The 23,373-nt window shown below is 40.2% G+C and overlaps 1 protein-coding gene across 2 annotated transcripts in view; it reads right to left on the bottom strand.

The window, feature by feature from the left end:
• Positions 1 to 224: 224 nt before the first annotated feature.
• The window catches only part of COL14A1 (collagen type XIV alpha 1 chain), a 249,603-nt gene continuing 226,454 nt past the window's right edge, over positions 225 to 23,373 (bottom strand). The window contains exons 45-48 of one of the 2 annotated variants that reach the window (XM_055349252.2): positions 22,843 to 23,031; positions 5,018 to 5,095; positions 2,776 to 2,931; positions 225 to 1,923 (exon numbers count right to left, since the gene is read on the bottom strand). In XM_055349252.2, coding sequence (XP_055205227.2) covers positions 1,892 to 1,923; positions 2,776 to 2,931; positions 5,018 to 5,095; positions 22,843 to 23,031 — 455 coding nt within the window. In that variant the 3' untranslated portion in view covers positions 225 to 1,891. The remainder of the gene's footprint in view (positions 1,924 to 2,775; positions 2,932 to 5,017; positions 5,096 to 22,842; positions 23,032 to 23,373) is intronic. The other variant, XM_004047478.5, reaches the window with a different exon arrangement.

The raw sequence follows: 23,373 nt of genomic DNA, 5'->3' as shown, positions 1-23,373 counted from the left end.
GAACAATAAAATGTCGCTAATCTCTTAGTCCCAAGTTAACTGCTTCTTCTGTTTTCTACTGCACTCAGAATGAATGAATCAGTGAGTGAGTGAGTAAACGAATGAATGAAAGTTTGAATGCTTACCTAAAGGAAGACAGCTGTTGTCTTTCTGGTGGACACTCAGTTAAGACTACAAAAGCTTAAGGTGATACTTAGAAATGCAGGAAAAAGAATCCACATACATTGTTTTAAAGTTTTATTTGCTTACAAAAGAAAATGGAAATAGGTTTGCGAAAACTTATCTGCATGTACAAAGTAATCCCTGTAGATAAGGAGAGGCAACCCCTGGAACACACTGCTGGATAAATCGTTCATTAAAATTATATCTCTTTGTATCAGAGCTGGTGGAAAATCATTATTTCACATGAGTTAAAACCACTGAAAAACTAAATCTGTTTCTTAAACTACCAAATTCAGAAAGCTTAAATCCAAATGCTGATTTCTGGATACACATGAAACCAGTTACCAAGTGATCTCAGAGTTGGACAGATCAATTAAACAAGAGGTAGTTTCTCCAATAATGTCCCTTTTTTTCTTATCAGCAAGGTTATTCCTACAGCAAGCAGGAGTAAGTGACATATTCTTTGAACCTCTTTGAATTCTTTTCCTGCTGGGGACATATTTCCCTCAAACACGATCATATCTGTTTGTTCATTTTAGGACTTGAGAGAGAAGATTCCAGAGTTCAATTTATTTTTCCCAATTCCTCTTTGAGCTCTCTTCTCTGGAAAAACAAATTATCTGACATGCCATTAAAACACCAAAGGGAAATCATTGCTACCATGTCATAGATTAAGGGAACTTTTTAAAAATATATATTTTTTGTTAATAATAATAATAATATTAACATTATCCAAGGAGGAGATTTAGGCTGCTGAAATGAGCCCCACCCCCCCCCAAAAGTAGCATACAAACCACATAACAACATTTTCTCAAACAAGATTCCTTAAGAGTTCTTGCAGTTGGTCTTCAAATTTCTCCTGAGGCTATCAGACTCCAGGGCCCCACAGTTCCATGGCTTCCAGCTCATCTTGGACAGGGGTGAACTCTGGCTGATCTGGATGGGGAGCTAAAGAGGAAAAGTGGGGGTGGGGACTTGCTGCACCCAGGAATCATAAATTGATATTCTCCCCTCACCCGGGTCCTTAGAGACACAGAGATATCCTGCTGGGTAAAAAGCAGTGGATGTCTTAATCCACCACGCCCCTTGTACCTTCCCCATAAGGTTTCAGACAGTTAGTAAACAGACGAAGGGAAAGATACATTACAGAAATTGTTAGAAAACTAGAATCATAGCCAACCATTTAAATATTATGTTTTATTTACAGAAGAAACCCTGAAAACTCAGCAAAATTATAAAAGAAATAGAAATTTTAAAAAACTCTCATGTTAGAAGTCCATCACCAGGGGAGAGCAGGGAGGGGAGGTGATCGGGGAGGAAGGGAGAGTAGGGTGGTCAAGGAAAAAGATGCCCATCCATCCTGTGTGGGGAGAGGAAGGAGGAAGAGGCACAGTTAAGTAACTTTATTACGAAGCTGTCACACAGGGGAGTCTGGGATAAATTCTTGGCGCACGATCATATACCTCTATCCAGGCTGACATGGAGCAGTCAGTGTCTATTAAAATAGACATACATGATTTGGTTAAGTTCCAATGTTATCACTCCATCATGTTTGGAGCAGAGTGGGCAAGAGGTTTGAAAGTGGGAAGGCAGGGATGCAGAAGAAGCAGGGAAGCAGGGTGTCCATTGTTAGGGGCAGGGGCTTGGTGGTGGTGGTGGTTGACAGGACAGTTCTGTATCCATAGCCAAATGTCTGGGACCAATGTAACCAGAGTGGAGGATTTCCACTTCAGTGCTGGTAATCATTGTAGGGGATCAGATCTTAATAAGGGATAGGAGTATTTGAGAGAACAGGGAGGGAAAAGATGAACAGAGAAAAACACATCAGCAAAACTTTGTTGACCAATTCCTGTGATAACTAAGGTTAAATTTCTACTGAAGCAGAAAATTTTAAACCCATTAACTAGTAAGTTCATGGCCCCACAGCAGTCCCTCAGCTTCTCCCCTGATGCTTCCAAGAGTGACTATGTCAGAAAAGGGGCCATTGCACAGCACGCCAGCATGCACACTGCAGATGTTTTAGGAAGCATATTCTTTTAGTCCAGTAGCTAGTGATAAAGGCAAGGACAGCAAGATTTTTGTTTCCTCTCACAACTATCCTTGGTCACCTAAAATGTGGTGCTTAAATGCACCTAAATGCAAGTGGTATGCATGATTTCATCGAAAATAATCTAAGGAGCCCTCTTAATTATGGGAGAAGTTCTAAGTTTGACATTTCCCCAAACCAAGAGTAAAATTTTATGGGATGTCTTGGCCACATCACAGCTGTCACATAAGAATGGAGACTCCAAAAGAATGTTCAACCATGTCCTCCAAATGTGCTAAATACAAAGTCAGAGGCCAAGTCTATGTAGGTCATCACTGGGAAGCAAGGAAGACTTAGATGTGCTGTTATTTTGAATTTTCTCTTAAGGTTTTTAAGGGAGTAGCCTCTATAGCAATTTGCACTTTATAGAAAATGTCTCGGGATAATTTAAGGAAGTGAGGCATTCAAGCTCTGCTTCCCATTCATAACCAATTTAACTTTTTTCATAGCACTATCTTCCCATTTTGGTACTAAGCATAGTAAAACATTGATCAAAGCCCACAAGAGGGGCTTTTTGTGACACTTACCTCTCACACCATAGGCAGAACATGACGAGGGGTCACAATATCCAGGCTGGCCAGAAGGACCTTGGGGTCCAGGAACCCCCAGATGACCTGGTGGGCCTCTTGGTCCAGGAGAGCCAGGGGGCCCAGGGCTGCCAGGCCGACTCTCCCCTGAAGGTCCTAAGAAGTACCCACAGATGAAAACCGTTGGTCTTTTGCCACAACAGCGTGAGTTTTGAGACAACCAAGAAGTAAACTAACTCTTAGAAGAAGCAACTTTTAGGACAATTAGGACAACCTCTTTCTACTCATTGAGTTCTTTTTTGTAGACTGGATTCCCTAGGCAGAGGGTCATAGTGTAATCACTTATCCTCCTGGAGGTCAATGCTCTCAATCAGCTGAGGAAACTGGGAAGCAAAATGCATCTTTTCTATTTCCTCTTGGATATTAAAGGAAAAGGAACATTCCATTATCAACCTTATTTTCTTTTTGGAGCTTTTGTTTCCCAATGCAGTTCCTTATGAATCCAATCTATGGGCGTGCACACACACAGACACAAACATGAACACACTCAGAGCTCAACCTCATCATCTAGTTAGAACAGCCATGCAATTCAGTACCAGTTTATGGCCCCAGATAATTAAAGCTCAACCTCATCAACAGTTAGAATAGCCATGTAATTCAGTACTGGTTTATGGCCCTAGATAATTAAAGTAAATCTGTATGAGTGTGAAATTGTCCTGGAGGGGACCAATGACAAGTTTGACATTCGACCCAATATACTAATCCAAAATTTCTTTAAGCGAGTTTACATTAATTGAGAATTCAGACTGAGTAAAAATAGGAGGATTAAAATTGTTGTGAACTGAAGAAATTTGTCAGCATGTTTTTTTTTTTTTTTTTTTTTTTTGGCTTGTATGCTTGTTTTTAGGCCCGGGTTCCAACAGTGTTGAAAAGGCAGTCTTCAACTATAATGGAATTTCTCAACTAGAACTGAAGTGAAAAGTAGGAACAAGTATCACCTTCTATTTGAATAGCGTGGTGGCTCTCATATATTCAGCTTCTCAGTCAGCACTCCCCAACCACCCACTCTGTGTAATGTGTAATGTTATATCAGTTCCTCACATTGTCTCTAATAACAGAAATATTTACACTCAAAATGAACTGCATTAGGAACCTCTCTCAGAAAAAGTATTTTCCAAAATCCATACTAGATTGGAAAGAAAAATCTGTAAAGCACTTTACTTAATGTGGCTAAGACTGACATTATAAAAATATATTATAATAAGATTGCAAATTATAATAATCCTAATATCAAGCCTGATTATCTGGAGACCATTCTAAAAGCATATAATACACAAAACTCAAAACTTCTACAGAACTCATTCAGTAAGATTACCATGGCAGGAAATACTAGTGCTCACCAAATAGTCCTGTATTTCTCTAGATTTTGTGTCTGCCTTGCAGTTTAGTTGGGGCTAGGTGATTAGTTCCAGACAATAAAATGTGAACGGAAGTGACATCTCATTCTATTTAGGAAGTTGAGGCTGATGTGCCTTCTTTTTCGAGACAGGGTTTCCCTCTGTCACCCAGGCTGGAGGGCAGTGGCGCCATCACGGTTCACTGTAGCCTCAACCTCCAGAGCTCATGTGATCCTCTGTTTCAGCCTCTCAAGTAGCTGGGACTACAAGCACATGCCACCACGCCTGGTTAAATTTTTGTATTTTTTTTTTTTTTTTGTAGAAATGGGGTTTCGTCACATCATTGCCCAGGCTGGTCTCAAACTCTTAGCCTCAAGTGATCCTCTTGCCTCAGCTTCCCAAAACGCTGGGCTTACAGGATTGAGCCACCACACCCAGCCCGATGTGCCTTCTTTATCTTTCTCTTGGAGGCTACATGATTCACCATGGAGGTCATGGGTTCTGAGATGGAAGAGAGCTACCTTATTCATATGAAACTTTGTGTGATTGTGAAATAAAGCTTTATTGTGTAAATCCACTAAGCATTTGGGATGTATTTGTTACTATAGCATAGTCTGTCCTATCGCAACTCACACAAACAATAAGATCCCAGAATATGCTCTAACTTTTTGGTCTCGTATATTGGGAGGATCCTTATTAACAAAGAAGCCTCCCAATAAAACAAGTAAGAAATACAGCCATTTAAGTTACATACTAGGATGTAAGATGACCATTTTCCTCACTTGCAATGCCAAGTGAATATAAAAATGTACACTTGCAGTTTCTTGTTAGGAAGGAAGATTTACCTGCTGGTCCAGGGGGGCCTCTTGGACCTTGGGTTCCAACGCCTGGATTTCCTTTTTCTCCTTTGATACCAGTTAGACCTGTTTAAAATAATTTTTAAAAATGTTTAAAGTTCTTTTTAAAAGAAAATCTTGGTAGTTCCATTTTTCTGGAGTTCGAAAGTGCTTCTCTGATGAAGACAATTAAGTGGGTTCGTTTGGGGTCATGAGTACCATGGGACTTTTACATTACATTCTGATATTGGTAGTATATGTAGAATGACATGTTGAAGTCTGGTTCTGTATTTGCGTGTGTGGTCTGTATTTGCTATTCTGCCAGTCTCTCTTTCTCCTTCCTACTGAAGTCACACAGCCTGCCAAGAACTGGTCCTTGTCTTTGCACGCACCAGGCCACTGGACTTATGCAGCTGGCACTCCACAAGTAACACAATAGAAATCACAAGTGAACACGTCTAACATTTTCCTTTTGGTCCACCCTGTAATGTATCTGCAAAAGGCATGAATTGTAATTAGGCAGCAACATTCTGAAGAGTGTGAGTTTCCATTAAAACTTGGAAGCTTCAGAAAAGCCTGTGTTTGATTTGGCTGATTCAGCCCCATAAAAATCTAAATCTATTCGTGTTTCTTTTCCATGGAGCAGACCTCTTATAATTTACAGTGCTATTAACAAACTATACATTTTCACAGGCAAACAACAAAGAAACATATACTCTGACACCTCATTATCTAAACAGGTCCTATCACAAGATCACTTGAAAGGTGAGAGCCCCTATATTGAGGCCCAAGATAGGGTTGCATTACACTGGGGTCTGGGTTACCCTGGCTTACATCATAGAAGATCTTTGCTGTCTGTTTTTTGTGTACAACAATGCTTTGAAATAGCGGCATGCAGAACAGCATCTCTGTTTAATTATACCTACTGAGAAATTATGTTGAATTGGCAAAGCCTAGAAGGAAACATCAATAAATGAAAAATGGCCAATTTGACAGGTAGCAGGCATGGAAAGGCCTTGCAATTTTTTAAAATTACAAATAACTATTTGTTTACTTTAAATATAATGCATATTCACTGTCAACAAATTAGACATAACAAGCAAGATGGTAGCACTTGAAAATAATCATTTTTAACATCTTAGTTTATAACTTCCAGAAAGAAAAGTGTTGATGTAGTATTTGTTCTGGAAATTACTGGTAAAGAAGACTCCGGTGAGGAACTAACAGGTTTTGGTTTTTTGTTTTTACTCTGCACATATAATGGTTGTGCCTAACCTGCAGCTTTGGTATCTTTTGTGCTCCCAGTAATGATCTCTTGTAGTCAAGACATAGCCTGGCATCTCTTTTAAAAAGCTCTTCTTCTTTACTAGGAGTCATCCAGGTTGGTCTACTCATTGCTAGAATTCCCAAACACCCAATCCTATTGCATGTCACCTTGATGGTGCTATCTGAGCTTACAAAAGACCAGTATCTCCATGACAGCCCAGGGCACAAACCACCATGCCTGTGACTTTCTGTTCAGTGCCTGGTTCTTCTCTTAGGAGCCCATAAGGAAAACAACGATTTCTCAAAAGTAAAAATACCACCTCATCTGAGTTTTAAAAGCACACAGCTAACTCTGACTCACCAATATTTAATGCTCAGTTGCTAATCAAGCTGTTCAGACAGAAAACCATGCTGTGGAAGCCTACTGGGCATTAGTTTAGTAGCTAATTGGAGTTTGTAGTTTTTAGCTGAGAGGCGCTACTTCACTTGCCAGTGCTTATGCCCCAGTGTGCATCCGGGAATTTAGCCGAGAATCCCTCCTCTTCTGTTTGAACTGGAGTCACTTTGCCAACAGGGAACAACTAATTTTGAAAGAACTAGAACATAATAAAATATACTGATGACTAACACCAGGCTGTTCCTGATTAAGAGCATGGTGACTCAGTGGCCTCTCACGACCTCACGGTGCAGGATCATCTTTAACAGGATGGCTCCTAATGCTTAATTCTCCACAAGAAGACATGGATCAGGCAGAAGAGGATATCTGGGAAAGTATTCTTGGGACTAATCCCCTAATAATAGTTTCCTGACTTGTTTTTTGCTTATTCATAAAGAAAGCACGAGGTGGAGAAGATTGGGAATAGAAAATCTGGTTGTTTTAATTTTCTCATTATACAGAGAAAAATAAATGGAATCAGATATTATCTGTAACATATGTCGAGGTAAGAAGAGAGAACTAGCCTCACAAAAATATTAAAAAAAAATTCCAGCCCTTGAAATGCCTTAGAAAACAAAAAGGAAAATGCCTAAAGACACAATTATATATTAACAAGGAATTTTAGATTTTATTCTTTTTTTCTTTCTTTCTTTCTTTCTTTTTTTTTTCTTTTTTTGAGACAGAGTCTCACTCACTCTGTCATCCAGGCTGGAGTGTAGTGGCATAATCTCAGCTCACTGCAACCTCCGCCTCCTGGGTTCAGGCGATTCTCCTGCCTCAGCCTCCTGAGTGTCTGGGATTACAGGTGTGTAACACTACGCTTGGCTAATTTTTATATTTTTAGTAGAGACAACGTTTCACCATTTTGGCCAGGCTGGTCTCGAACTCCTGACCTCAAATGATCCACCCACCTTAACCTTCCAAAGTGCTGGGATTACAGATGTGAGCCACCATGCCTGGCTGATTTTATTATTCTTCAAGTTATTATATTACAAACTACATTTAGGTGAATACATTAATATTTGTCCACATATCCACTTGTGGTTCGCATACTGAAGGAATGTTCATGTCCATGACAACTGAACTTGGTTGTAGGCCATTTTTTGGAGTGAAGCAATCTTGTTAAAAATTAGTATTTAAGTACCTTAGATGAGGATTGAGATCAAAGGCTAAATGTAGAGACTTCAGATCTCTAAAAATAGATCTGGATATATTTTTGATAAGCCTGGTAGGACCTAACTAAAAGGAGGGAAATCAAGTGTCCTAAAACATCAGCCTGTGACTATCCATGAGATGCCTGAGGGCAGTGGAGCCTGGGTATAAAGTCATTTTTTTACAGTCAAAACCCAGTCATGGCCCATCATAGATCTCTTTTGCACAGAACCAAGGTGGGGCCACCTGGTGCTGAGATGGGGTCACCAGTGCTAAGTGCCACTGTCCTTTCCACAAAAACACTGAGACTCAGGAGACTCATGGGACTCCCAAATGCTAATTTCCTTCTTTAGAAATGCCCTTTAACTTGTCTGCCTCCATAACTTGTCCTCATTCTTTAAGACCCAACTCAGAATTTCTCTATAACCATAGCAGGTAGAACCATGACAGACTCAAGAGGGCAAGGAATATTTATCTTATTCCACGGCTATATCCCCAATGTATAAATATCATGTCTTCCACATAATATATAACTCACAAATACTTGTTGAGTGAACTAACAAATGAAAGAATAAATGAGTGAATGAATTCTTTGCTTTCTTAGTAACTGCGATCCTTTGGTACTGCGCATTCCACTGCATTACCTATTCTCATGCCCACATGGCCCCAAAACTATAGGCCTCTTGACTGCCGGAGCTGTGCCTTACTTAACTCTCTAGCATCAGTCCATGGCCACTCTTAGGTGGCCCAATAAATACTGGAAGACTAAATGAATTCAATGCCTAGACTAATATTCAACTGCCCATTATTATTATTTTTTAATTTATTTTACTTTTAAGTTCTGGGCTACATGTGCAGAATGTGCAGGTTTGCTACACAGGTAAATGTGTGCCATGGTGGTTTGCTGCACCTATCAACACATCACCTAGGTTTTAAGCCCCACACACATTAGCTATTTGTCCTGATGCTCTTCCTCCCCTTGCCCCTCCTCCCGACAGGTCCCAGTATGTGTTGTTCCCCTCCCTGTGTCCCTGTGTTCTCATTGCTCCCACTTATGAGTGAGAATATGTGGTGTTTGGTTTTCTGTTCCTGTGTTAGTTTGCTGAGGATGATGGCTTCCAGCCTCATCCATGTCTCTGCAAAGTACATGATCTCATTCCTTTTTATGGTTGCATAGTGTTCCATGGTGTATATGTACCACATTTGCTTTAGTCTATCATTGATGGCCATTTGGGTTGGTTCCATGTCTTTGCTGTTGTGAATAGTTCAGCTGCCCACTATAAGCAAGCATATCTTTGAAAAATCAACAGACAAAATTCCTTAGGCTGAAGCTTCATTTTTATACTCCTCGGTTAGGTGAACACTGCTTTTTCTAACAAGTTCCTTGTGTGGTGGTGATATCAACTACTAGTGCCTTTTAGAGATGAATATAATTGGCTCCAATGAAGTTTGAGGTACTGCCATTTTTAAAATGAGCACAGCTCATATAAATTAGATCTAACTTAGCAAAAATATGATTTAGCCAAGATTAAAATACCCTTAGTTTTCTGTAGAGTAACCAAAATAATATTTAGGATCATCAGAAAGAAGTCCCCTCCCTCCATCTCCTCCTACTCCTTCTCTCTCTCTTTTTCTAATGACTATCTTTTAGAGCAGTTTTGGGTTCACAGTAAAACTGAGTAAAAGATACAGAGATTTCTCATATACACCCTGCTCCCACAGATGCATAGCCTTGCTCATTGTACAACATCCTCCATCAGAGTGGTACATTTGTCATATTCATTCATTCTTCAGAATCTCATTAGAAACCACTTCAGGTTGCCTGATTCTCCCTCACCACTAACCTAACACTGACTCGTCAATATTTTTGTTTTCTGGCCCACAAAATCAGGGACTTGCTTGTTTTAGATCTTCATTCTATTCCAAGTGCCAGTCACACATTAAGCACTCAAGAAATATCTGTTAAAGCAATGGATGAACGAATGGAATACAAAATTTGATTGCAGACTTTGACAAACCAAAAATGTGCCTGAGAGTGTATCAGCACTGCCTATAAATTATGTCACTAGGTTTCGGATGCCAGCTGCTTCACATGAACAAACTCATGTTGTTTTCACATGAGCCAAGAGGTCAGGCACTGCTATTAACCCTGAAAGAGAGCTGAATCCCGAGAGGGTTAGTCACTTGTCCTTAGCTAGGAAATAACAGAGCCAAAATCTCAACCCAGGCAGATTGGCGCAGAAGCCTCTGTGCTCAACCACTGCACTCCCTGCCTCTCCATCCTAAGCTGGACCTGAAGGCTCTTTCTTGTCTTGCTTGCTATAGTTATGGCTTCCCAAACCTCCTGCCAAACGTGTCTGCACACTCTCTCTGGCCTCACACTCAGCAGTCAGCCCTGTGTTTATCACCACATTTCCTCAGCTGCTTTCCTCAATTTGTATACTTACTGTCTGCCCTGAGCAAGATTTGGAATTCACTTTAAGAGGATTTATCCTGCTCACACTAACATGTCCAGGGGCTGGCCCTTGGTTGTCTGTTTCCTATTTTCTTTGGCCTGTTGGCCTCTGAGTTGGGAGATTTTATTCATTTTTATGGCCCCCCCGACCACACCACGGACTCCAGCCTGGAGTCTCTGCTGTTTGTGGAGCACAGTCACTCCTTCCTCATCCCCAGACATTCTGAGGAACTCCCAGGATTTATGCCCACGAAGCTATGCAAGGCCTGGGGAATGCTTCCATTGTAATTGTACCAAAAAGTCGCAGAGATTATAGATCAAGGCTTTCTGTGTTATTATATTGTCTGTTGCCTGGGATATACTGGTGATGGATTGCAAGTACAGTCTGTTCTTCACTCAATGTTTGTGTGAATGCCTATACTAAGAGCAAGGTACTGGACCTAGCACCTAGTTACAAGAAGGCAGATTAATTGGACTTAATTCAATAAGTACTGTATGCATTTTGTTAAACTCTGCTATTTCTGCATGTTTGGTCTGTAGGACTAGTACCAGTTTCTGGGGCTCCATGCTTTATGCTAAGATGGACAGGAATGGAAAACACGTAGTTGTTTTATATGTAAATGAGCCTTGCAAATGATTGCCAAAGGTCCCTCTTCCTATTGTCTTTTTCATGTAACAACTGGCCATCTACTGTGCCTTTATAATTCAGGGCTCAGCCAGGGAAATATAAACCACTCTAGATCTTTCAGAGAGAGGAAATTTGAAATTTAATACAGACACTTGGTAACATGGATGATGGAAAAGCTTACAAACCAAGCAAAGATGTAACTTACAAATTGGCAAGAACACAGAGCCACTATTACCTGTAGGAGAGTAGAGACAATGAGAAAAAAAAATGTGACTGGAGCCCAGAGCCTAGTGGCTTCTGGTAGGATCTAGAAACAGAAGGGGAGATTGTCTACTAGAAGCAGGGGTGCAGAGGGGTGGTGGCTACAACTGGAGTTGCAGAGGAGGCAGGGGTGGGGTTTGCCCTTCTTCGTACCCTTCAGTCTTCCTCAATGCTTTCCATTGGGCTGACCTTGCCAAAGAGCAGAGGGCAAAGGGGTCTGGACACCTAGCACCACGAAGCTAAAGCCCGGAGAAGGCGAACAACATAAACTGCCTAGCCCAGTCCCAACATCAGCCACTGGGAATCCGGAGTCAAAAGCACCCCTCCTGCATGTAGCAGATCGTCATGGAGTAGGAAACACAGATAGGTAACAAGTAGTTATAATGCAATGTGAAAACAGCTACAGCAGAATATGAGAGCACAGAACTGAGGCACCTGTGGGGACTGCAGAAGACTTTCCAATATGGCTGAGCCCGAAATGACGCCTTGAAGAACAGGCATTATCTGCTAAAGAAGTGACAGATGGGCACGGTGGCAGACGAACATGCATGTGCAAAGGCTTGCAGGTGAGAGACAACAGAGCATGCCTGGGGGACCAGAAATGGTTTGGTATGGCTTTGGCAGTTTCAGGTTGTTTCACAGGCAATAGAATATAAGGCTAGTCTAGGCCAGAGCATGACAAGCTTTGTGTGCCAGACTATGGAGAGGCACTAACTTGTAAAGGCCACCTTCAGTACCTCCTACTTAATTTTATGTTCGGACTTCATATTCTTTTTCTTCAAGAGGAACCCCAAGTCGTAAGCTTCAGGTTCCACAAAACCTGTATCTGCTCCTTCTGGGTGCTACAAGGCAATACATTGGTTAAGGCAGCCTGGAATCCTGTAGAGCCTGGCTCCACTGGTAAACCCTGTGCTATTTCCACAGAAAAGCCAGAGGAAAACAGGCTGAATCATTAAGTGGGGCCACTCAATGGTCAAAGGAATCCACTAACCAGAGCAAGATCAAGGCAAAGGGATTAGCACTTCAGGTCTTTCTATTAGTCTCTATCAGATAAGATAGTATAGGTAGAGGGTCCTTTGGTATTTTGACCACAGACTCACCTAAATTTGGGCAGCGAGAGGGAGGAAGTGCAGTAGGAAGGAAAGAGGAGAAGTAGGAAGAGTGGAAGTTAAAAAGAGAAGGGTGCAGAGAGAGAGAGAAGAAGATGAGGTGCAAAGCTCATCAGTGCACACCAGCCTATTGTAGTCTGCAGGTTGACCATTCACAACTGCAGGTGAGTGGCAGGAGAAAATAGGCATCAAATCAGGCATCAGGAATCCGGGCTTTTTGTTCACCCAGTTTTGCCGCTGACACTATGACCTCACTGGTACATAAGAATGTTAGACCAAATGCCAATCTATTACTTTCTGCTACAAAATTTTGATCATTCCTCCTTAAGAGCTATTATATTATGTCCACCATTGGCTATTAAGAAAATTATAAATTATTCAAAATTAGTGGGAAAAGGAGCCAATTTCTATAGCTTAAAAATGAACATTTCAGGTTTAGCATGAGCTGAATAATGAGAACACATGGAAACACGGAGGGGAACATCACACACCAGGGGCTCTCAGGGGGTTGGGGGAAAGGGGACAGAGAGCATTAGGACAAATATCTAACGCATGGGGGGATTAAAACCTAGATGACGGGTCGATAGGTGCAGCAAACCACCATGGCACATGTATACCTATGTAACAAACCTGCACGTTCAGCACATGTATCCCAAAAGTTAACATAAAAAAAAAAAAGATAAACACATCCAAAATCAAGGATACTCATTATGTTTTTCCAAACTAGCAAAGAAGTTCAGGAAAGTCAAACTACTTCACTATATTTACATAGTAATTTAATGCCAAAGTCAAATCTAGAACAATGAAAATGGAAATGATTAATGAATATATCTTTTCTCTGCATGTTTTCACCCTCCTCTAAAAATACATTTTGATAATTAACTTATTACAGTCATGGCTTTGAAAGCCATGTCAAAAAATTCACCAAAAATGTTTTATCACAGCTAATACAAACAACTTTAGTTTTATCATATAAACTACATTATATTTCCATTTTACTTATGTTCAAGGCTTGAAAATTTAGAAAATGACGAAATACATTCCTACATTTTTAAAAAAGGAGTTTCTTTCTCTCTCTCTCTTTTATTATCTAGTATAACCAAATCTCCTTCTTAGAAAACTTGCCATGATTTTCTGGCTAAATTACACGATGATGACTTGAAAGGAAATGCTTACATTGTTCACGTGGCAGTAATCTGCTATCACCATGATGTCTCAGGATTGATGCACAATAGCCACATGGGCTTTTGTTTTTATCAGGGCTCAAGGTGTGAATGAGAAATGGCAGTCCAAAAGCTAGCCAAGAGGTTATCAACACTATAAACTAGTTATGACTTATGAAATAACTATTGTATTTCATGTCTTATGAGGAATAAAAGAAAAATGGACATTAAAATTTGTTTTGGGGGACAATGTAGCCTCATTGTAAGAAAGGATGAACAGAAAGAAATCAGTAAGGGCCAATTCAAGAAAGCATACTCTATCTGGGTATTGAATGACATGTGTCACACACTAATGCGGTAGGATTAATCAGCCATTGATTTATCAAATATCTGTTCAAACTAATAGACTTTTCAATTAAGGTTTTAAAATTTTTTTATCTACAGAAACAATGATATTAGCTTCCATGGCAAAAACAAGACAAAACACTAGTTATAGCTTATTATTACTGTAACAGTCATATTTTACTAATTATAAAGGGTGGGAACATAATTTAATGGTAATTTTAATTTGTCAATGGCTTTTTTTCTCTCGTTCTTTGTGTTTGGTTTGAAAATGGATTTTGTTCTAATTATGACTAATTTCAGAAACAGGAACACAAAAGGTATTAGTAGTCTTCAAAAACATTTTTCCCAATAATTGCTACTGTCTTTAAAGGTGCCCACAGCTGCATCTTGCGTTTCCCTCTGAAAACCTACATCTGTCATTTGGATGATGTAAAAGAATACAGGAGAGAAAAACAAACATAAGTGGTGAAAACAGGCAGGGTAAGCCAACTCTTCACAAGAGCCCTTCATTATTCAGCACTGTAGACGTCATACTGCTTGGCAATGATTTCGTGGATGAGAACATCACCCTCTTCGCAACGCACAGCCAGAAGGCCTTGTTTTAATTTAGAAGAGTGTGATGGTTTAAACAGACACTGACAAAATCTTTAAAATGCCTCCCTCCAAAGTGTACAGCCGAATTCCTCTCTACTTGAGCGTGGGCCAGGCTTAGTGACTCCCTTCTAACAAATAGGATATGGTGAAAGTAAAAGCTTGGGCTTCTGAGACTAGATGTCAAAATCATAATGGGAACTCCTCTGCTCTCTCTCTTGGATCAGTGGCTCTGAGGAAAGCAGCCTCTAGGCGTTGAAAATGAATTCTCAACCATGCCCCACGAAGAGCTCCACAGCGAGGAACTGAGCCCTCCTGCCAATCATCAGCCAGGGCTGGAGACTCCTGCCAACAGTCCTGTGATGGCACCATCTTGGAAACAGATGCACCAGCTCCAGTCAAGCCTTCAGAAGACTGGCCTCCTAAATGACATATTGACTGCAACTTTATGCAAGACTCTTAGCCAACAGCACCCACATAAAACTCAAATCCCTGACCCACAAAAATGGACATCATATATATTTGTTGCTTTAAGCCACTAAGTTTTAAAGTAATTTGTTACACAGCAATAGCTCACTAATACATAAGAGTTTCTTTCTGCAGCCATCATCAATGTAAAGAGTCACTTTGTAATAAAAAAAATCAATAAAAGATGATGCAAAGAAGAAAAAAAAGAGCAATCCTTGCCAATGCCTTAAGATGACTACACCATTAGGAAAACACAATCCACTAAACCTTCAGATAAAGGTCTTGTTCTGAAGGGCATTCAAATTGAACTTAACCAGATGAGTCCTGGGTGGAAAAAAGAAAGAGAAAACTATCTGTATTCATCTTTCAAGAAATGAGAGGCAGGGGATGCGGAATCAAAGAAGGAAGAAGGCAGTATGTATTTCAGCAGATTTTTTTTTTTTTTGAGAAAGAGTCTTGCTCTGTTCACCTGGCTGGAGTGCAATGGCATGATCTCGGCTCACTGCAACCTCCACCTCCCAGGTTCAAGCGATTCTCCTGCCTCAACCTCCCAAGTAGCTGGGATTACAGGCACACACCACCACACTCAGCTAATTTTTGTATTTTTTTTTTTAAGTAGAGACAGGGTTTCACCATGTTGGACAGGCTGGTTTCAAACTCCTAACCTTAAGCAATCTGCCCACCTTGGCATCCCAATGTGCTGGGATTACAGGTGTGAGCCACTGCTACCGGCCTATTTCAGCAAAAATTTTTTTTTTTTTTGAGAAGGAGTCTCGCTGTCACCCAGGCTGGAGTGCAGTGGTGCGATCTCTGTTCACTGCAACCTCCACCTCCTGGGTTCAAGCAATTCTCTGCTTCAGCCTCCCTACTAGCTGGGATTACAGGCGCCCGCCAACATGCCCAGCTAATTTTCGTATTTTTAGTAGAGATGGAGTTTCACCATCTTGGCCAGGCTGGTTTTGAACTCCTGACCTTGTGATCCACCTGCCTCAGCCTCTCAAAGTGCTGGGATTACAGGTGTGAGCCACCGCACCCAGCCTATTTCAGCAAATTTTTAACAGCAATAAAAAGAAAGAACACATCTCATGCAACTGAATATTCACTGTAATACAAAATCATAGGGAAGACTTGAAAATATTTAAGTGCCATTTAGCAAATAATAACGAAAGCTCTACCAGCACTCAATCTTTAATCAAGATGATCTGCCCCATAGAGATATTTTTTCTAGGAATCAGCTAGGATACATGGGGCATTAAGAAATTTCACAAAAATGATTTTTACCATTGCAGCATTCCTGGCTCAGAAGTGCTACGGTTTTATTCAGAAGTGCTACGGTCTTTTTAACCACAGGAATATCCCACTTCTCTCTCCCAGCTTTAAAATCAATCTGGAACTCAGTTTTCTCTATAGATGTTTGAGTCCTGTTGACTCACAGCTTACCCTGAGCATTAGGGAGACAGGTTTAGCTTTCGTGTGGGTGCACCATTTCCCTGCCATACTGCCGTTTCTGAGTCTCTGAGAGGGAGTGTTACCTATTCATGGTGCTCAAAGGAAGGCTGATTCGTTGTTTACTTTTGTTTGCTTGGGCGAGTTCTGTTTGCCATTGAGCACATGGGAAAAGGAGGACAAGATAATTTACATTTATTTGCATAATGCAATCATGTGTTTATTATCTTAGTAGATCACCACTGTGAACACAACAGAGACAAATGCAGAGTGACATAAGTCTTTATAATGGCGTCCTGAAACAGAAATTGCAGAAAGTTTACGTTGCTCTTAGGATAAGTTCAAATTCCTTACCCATACTCACAAAATGTTGGTTGCATCCTGTGGCCTCTGTCTACTCCTCCCTCCTCCTGAATTCTTACTGTCCTTTTAACTCACCAAGCTCCAACTATACGATTCTTTTTTCTGTTATCCAAAGCAATGGAGCTTAGTAGGGGCAGTGCCATCCCTAGGAGACATTGTTGATACTTGTAGGGGAACTTCTGGTTGATGAAATGATTAGAGGTTGTTTTTACATTTATATACATATTGGAATAAATTATTTGACTATAAATTACTTTCCTTTTAGTTCTCCTTTGTATTACACTAGAGAACATTGTAATTTCTCTATTTAGTGTTGTTTGTTTAATGATATGTGAAGATAGGTTATATTTAATGTCTATGAATTTTATTTTGGAACATAAAAGAGACATGAGAAATTATTTGTTGTGAAAGGGAGAGTCACTGCTTTAAACGTTTCAAGCCCTTTCTCACCTCAGGACCTTTGCACATGCTATTGCCTCCTCTGCCTAGAAAGCTCTTCCCCAACTCTCTTATTGCTATGGCAATTTCCTACTAAAGTTCTAGGTCTCAGCTAAAACATCACTGATCAAGTCAGTCTCCTTTTGTATGCCATATGTTATCCTGTACTTTTTCATAGCACTAATTACAACTGAAATTAAATGATTGATATGTTGTTTGCTTAATATCCATCTCCCATAACAGTAAGGTGCCATGAAAGTCAGGAAATATATACCCTGTTTACCACCATGTCATAAACGCCCAGCACAAGCTGGAAGTGTAGTAGATGCTCAGTAAGTACCACTGAATGAATGAACGGAGATTCAGAGATTAAGTTTTAAGCTTAAGTAGTCAAGATCACATAGCTAGTTAAGTGGCGAAGTCAGCAAGCACAGGCATTCTGGAATCATACATATCTGGATCTGAATTCTAGACCCCTATTGTTCCACTGTGTGACCTTGGACAATTAACAATCTAGCAGAGCCTCAGTTTCCTCACCTAACATGGAACTAATCCTGATCTCATAAGATTTTTATGAGCATCACATAACGTGCTTAGCAATTGACACATAGTTGCTTAATAAATGCTGGCACCCGTTCTTCTCAAAGACCACAGTGACTGACATCTTCCTTTACATTCTGAAACCATTTATATTCTATATAACTCACTTAGCATTTACCATCTTCCAGTTTGTACCCTCAGCAATCTTTCATATTCCTTCCTTATCCAAACCAGGTCTTCCACTTTACCCAAATGAGGTAGTGTGTACAGGACTGAGCGCAACACTTGGCAGATGCAATTGGAGCCTAATGAGTAAAAGCTATAAATAATAGTATTATCTATCCGCCAAACTGAAAAACCTTACATAAATACTGTATTTAATATTTGCTGACTTATTCTATAAGATAAACCAGATATAAATTCCAGCTGTCCAGCTATACAATCTAAAATGAAAATCTTTAGATGGTTAGGTTAGTTAGATGATCAGATGGTTTCTCTGATTCAAAAATTTCGGGAGGATTATGGAAACTAAAGGAGTTGCATAAAGACTGAAATCAGGCTGGGCGTGGTGGATCACGCCTGTAATCCCAGCACTTTGTGAGGCCAAGGCGGGGTGGGGGGGTGTCAGTTGAGGTTAGGAGTTCGAGACTAGCCTGGCCTACATGGTGAAACCCTGTCTCTACTAAAAATACAAAAATTAACCAGGTGTGGTGGTGCCTGCCTGTAGTCCCAGCTACTTGGGAAGCTGAGGCAGGAGAATTGCTTGAACCCGGGGGGCGGAGGTTGCAGTGAGCCAAGATCCGAGATCACACCACTGCAATCCAGTCTGGGGGACAAAGCAAGACCCTGTCTCCGAGAGAGAAAAAAAAAAAAAAGACTGAAATCAGGGGAATTTTCTAATTCTTTTCAACTGAATAAAGAAACTTAATTTTGTGAACTATAAACCAACAAACTTATTGTTGACTTGTTTAATATATGGCTCAAGATACCAGTGTAGAGAATGAACATTTAAATAAATTGAGTAAACAAAAACAGATGAATCATCTGGGAATGATATGCACAGAGCAGAAAAAGAAAACGATCTGCAATTGAGGAAATCTGGTTTGGAATCACCCAAAAATGTGACTCAAGAGTGAGTTGAGGTCAGAAAAGCAATTGACAAATAGTAGTCAATCACTGGATTGTCCAGTCAAGCACTGGATTGTCATGGTTCAGTGATCAAAAGAGGAACCTCAGAACTGGTCCTCTGTTCTGAATTTTGGGATAATGAGAAGCCAGGTTATACAGAACCATTTACATGAAGACAGTACAGGGTTTAATGGGGAGAGGTAACCAACTAGCATCCCATGGAAAAATAGCTTTTCTTTGACATAAATTAACAGAGAAGAACAAGTGACAAAGAAAAGCAGGTGAGAAATCAGGCTGCTTAATATAAAGCATGATGTTATGCAAATGAGGCCTCTTCAATGCTAAGTGCCAATAATTAGACAAATCTAAGTGGGATTTCAAGCTTCAGATAGAAAACTTGAACAACATTAGCCACAGGATCCCTTAGAATCCTTGAATTTTAAGAATTCTATATTACAATCTGTGTAAGAGGATAGCTAAAAACTGTTCCACACAAACTTACGAAAAAGACTTTAAGTTAAAGGAGACAACGCGTTAATGAAGAGAGAGACAATCAGATGGAGCAAAAGTGCAATCTTCTTTTAGATAATAAGAAAAGTCATGAAAAGCCATGTACATCACATTGCAAATATGAAAGGAAAATCCATAATTTTTCTTCTGCTCTCTAAAAATGCATATTCTTTGCCATTTCTCTGATAAAGATGGGGTTAATCAAAGACATCGTACGGGGATAGTGTTTTTCAAACTAAGGTAACGAAACCCAAGGTCTCTCCTCGTTCTTTTAACAAAAGAAGAAAACAGGGAATAACAGGAAGGGTAAAAATAATTTCTTTTGTCCCAGTTATATACATTTGCATGCATGCATATGCACAAGGAATATTGCATCATGATGTCAAATGTATTTTTTACTGTGTATCACATTTTTAAAAGTTTGAAAAACTAGAATAGAAAAGTTAGAGTGGGCACTTCTGATGAAAAACTATCCAAACTGAATGCAGTTGTGAATTTAAAAAAACAAAATCTTTTTCCATAGGTTATTGGGGAACAGGTGGTGTTTGGTTACATAAGTTCATTAGTGGGGATTTGTGAGATTTTTGTGCACCCATCACCTGAGCAGTATACACTATACCCTATTTGTAGACTTTTATCCCTCACCCACTTCCCACCCTTTCCCCCTGAGTCCCCAAAGTCCATTGTGTCATTCTTATGCCTTTGCATCCTCATAGCTTAGCTCCTACTTATGAGTGAGAACATACGGTGTTTGGTTTTCCATTCCTGAGTCAATTCACTTACAATGCTCGTCTCCAATCTCATCTGGGTTACTGCGAATGCCATTAATTCATTCCTTTTTATGGCTGAGTAGTATTCCATCATATACATATATATATATATGCTTTATATATGCTTCATATATATACATATATATATATATATACCACAGTTTCTTTATCCACTCATTGATTGGTGGGCATTTGGGTTGGTTCCACGTTTTTGCACTTGCGAATTGTGCTGCTATAAACATGCATATGCAAATATCTTTTTTGTATAATGACTTCTTTTCCTCTGGGTAGATACCCAGTAGTGAATTTTTTTTTAGGAAGACTCCTATGAGGCTCATAGGAAGCCTAAGCAGAAAGTGAGCCTCATTTCAGTGTTCATGCCAGAACGCTCAACAGCCATATTTCTCATAATCTTGCTTTTGTAGTTTATTATGTGCTACATACACTGCCTGGTAATAGTACTTATTTTTACTCATTACAATATTGTGTCCTTATAACATTATTTTATCCAGAATGATGATAATCATATTTTATACAGCAGAAAAAAACAACACAGTCTCTGGCTCTTATTTCAAGTCTTGATATTGGCTGACTTTGAGCCTTTTTGGCCTTACCTCAATATCTTCATATGCTTTCTTTTATAGAAAATGAGAAAGAGAAAAGATAGCTGAAGACTTCACTTTTTAAATTTTATTGTTTTGACTTAGTGGAAAGACAGGCCTTTCCTCTCTTAATCTTTCCTGGATATTTGGATCCCAAACATCACTGCCTACCTTGCAGCAGCAAATCCAAGCTGCAGCTGAAATAACTTTGCCGGGAATGAAGAGCCCCTTGGATGCTGGCCTATAAGCCCTGACCTATAACAGTCATCGCAAAATCACACCCTTCAAGCGGTCATCAACTAAAATCACCTTTCCCCATGCTCAAAGGGCATTTCTCACTTTCTGTCTTACTGTCATCTTTTATGCATTTGTGAAATATAGGATTGTGCTTGTCTACTGTACTCTTTAGAATATACATCAATATGTATGTAAGAAAATTACATCATGGAAATTCATATTTCCAAAGGTCATCTGGGCTGCCCTTTGAGAATCCTTGGGTGATTTTTCTGTGGTCTAATCATTCAAGTGTACTTGCAGAGCAGGAGAGACTCGGTCTGGCAAGAACGGGGCTAAGACTTCCAAAAAGAACAAAGACAACTTATGACTTGCTGGGAATGACTCAGGTGCTGGCTCTGTGCTCATTGAGTCACAGTTTCTCCATTATTGACAGCAGCAGAGGATGCCCTGCTGACAGAGGGGGCCACATTCCAGGCTGCCAGATCTTTGGTGTGTTGTGAGGGAATGATGCCATTTTCTATATCTGCTGATTTTGTGCCCTGACACAGGGAAAAACTTTCAGAAAGAAAAATCAGAACTGGGTCACAATTAAAGCAACAACTATCTAGTAAGTACCTATTCAGTGCAAAGCATTGTGCAAAGCAATTCAGAACCAACCCCTGCTCTCAACAACCTGGCTGTTCGCTAATGCCTGATGAGTGCTAAAACAGAAAGAAAAGACAGTAAGGGCATCAGGTGTTCATGGGGGCGGAGACATTTGGGTTCTGGGGTGATCAATAACAGTTTCATGCATAAGACAGCTGAGCCTTGAACTAAGAGTAAGATGTATGGAAGACAAAGGAAGGAAAGGACATTTCCAAAGAGGGAAAACAATGTGTACAAAAGTGCAGAGGCAGAAATACATAAGGCCTGTTAGCATGAGTCAAAATAAATATGAAATACTGTTTTTGTAATCTGTATTTTAAATCAAATTTTATAAAAGGAATATATCCTACCCATCCCACAAAACTAATATGCCTCACAGAGCAGACAGGTAAAAGTTAGCTTTTCCCCAGGTCTATGTTCTACAAAATGTATCTTAGAAAATACTCTGATGAGTTGTCTCTCTTTCCCATCACTTTCTTCATGGTTAACATGCAACCCTGACTTCCCACATCTCCTTTACCTGCTTCTGGAACGGAATATCTTAGTCGACTACAGATTCAGTCAAAAGAGTCTTATTATTGTATTACACCATACTTCTAAGACCTGTAGATGGTGGAAGAAAAGGCTAAGTAGAATCTCTGTTTTAAGGAAACTTTAGTGGGAAAGGCAAAACATTGGCCCATGAAACTATTAAATAAAATGTTGTCTGACATAATAGGAAGATGAGCCGCAGACAGTATTTTAATTTGAAGTTTAGAGCTGACATGGTCTATACAGGAACATGTGAACCATATGCTGATACAATTCATGACTCTTCTCAGGACTGCCACTGACTATTGCCCAGTCTGGGCACCGCACAAATAAAGCACCAGCAAATCACCAGAGTGAGTTCTCTGCTTGCCTTGACATTGGTGTGATGCCATGTTTGGTCAGAGGGCGGCATCATTTTCCAATTCTTCAACCTGGAAGGGGCACCCTTTTTGACTTCATCCATCTAGAGGGGATATCTTTCTTTCATTAGCTCAGATCCTCTCAGAAGTGATTTGGGGGTTCTAACCTTCCTCTTTCATATAAGTAGATATGGCTCTAGATAACCACTTGGCAGATTGCTCAATTTTCTCAATCTCAGAGATAAATAAACAAGAAACTGAAGAATAGATGGGGCAGAATTAATTTAAGTCCATTGTTTCAGACTTTATCCTTGTATAAGAACCACTATAATGTTCTGCTTCCCTGCACCCATCTCAGAGGAGTTCCTCTGAGAGAAGGGGCCCAGCTTACCTCGTTCTCCTGGGGTCCCTGGCACGCCTGCATTTCCGGGGAAGCCTGGTGTGCCTGGGGGTCCTTGTTCACCAGGGGCTCCAGGTGAGCCTGGCCTCCCAGGCTCCCCAGGAGGCCCTTGGATAGTCCGGACAGATGAGGAGTGGCTGGGAATCTGGTTGAGGATGGCAGTGTACCTGGCCATGTGACCTGAGGCATGAAGCATAAAGACAGCATTCAGTGAACTGTCACACAAAGAAAGAGAGGACCAGGGGTGTCATTTGTTAAGGCTGCAAACAATTCTGTTAGATACCCACCAAGGGAAAAATCACACCCCTTTGAAATATGTTGATTTCCAGCTTAACATTTTTTTACGTTTTACTCTGGATGATATTAAGGGCTGGACTGTTGTCAAGTGGCATCTCATGTGTTTGGAATTCTGCAGCTCATGTCAGCATCTCAATAAACATCACTGAGCAGAAGCTGTAAATTTCATCTTTACCTTCAACATTTATCTGACCCCTAGACCCTCACCCAGCTGCCATTTCTCTA

This window comes from Gorilla gorilla, chromosome 7 (genome assembly GCF_029281585.2).
Source record: "Gorilla gorilla gorilla isolate KB3781 chromosome 7, NHGRI_mGorGor1-v2.1_pri, whole genome shotgun sequence".
NCBI classification, from domain to species: Eukaryota; Metazoa; Chordata; class Mammalia; order Primates; family Hominidae; genus Gorilla; species Gorilla gorilla.
Note: the sequence above shows the minus strand (reverse complement) of the source record. Positions and strands in the feature narration are given on the sequence as shown.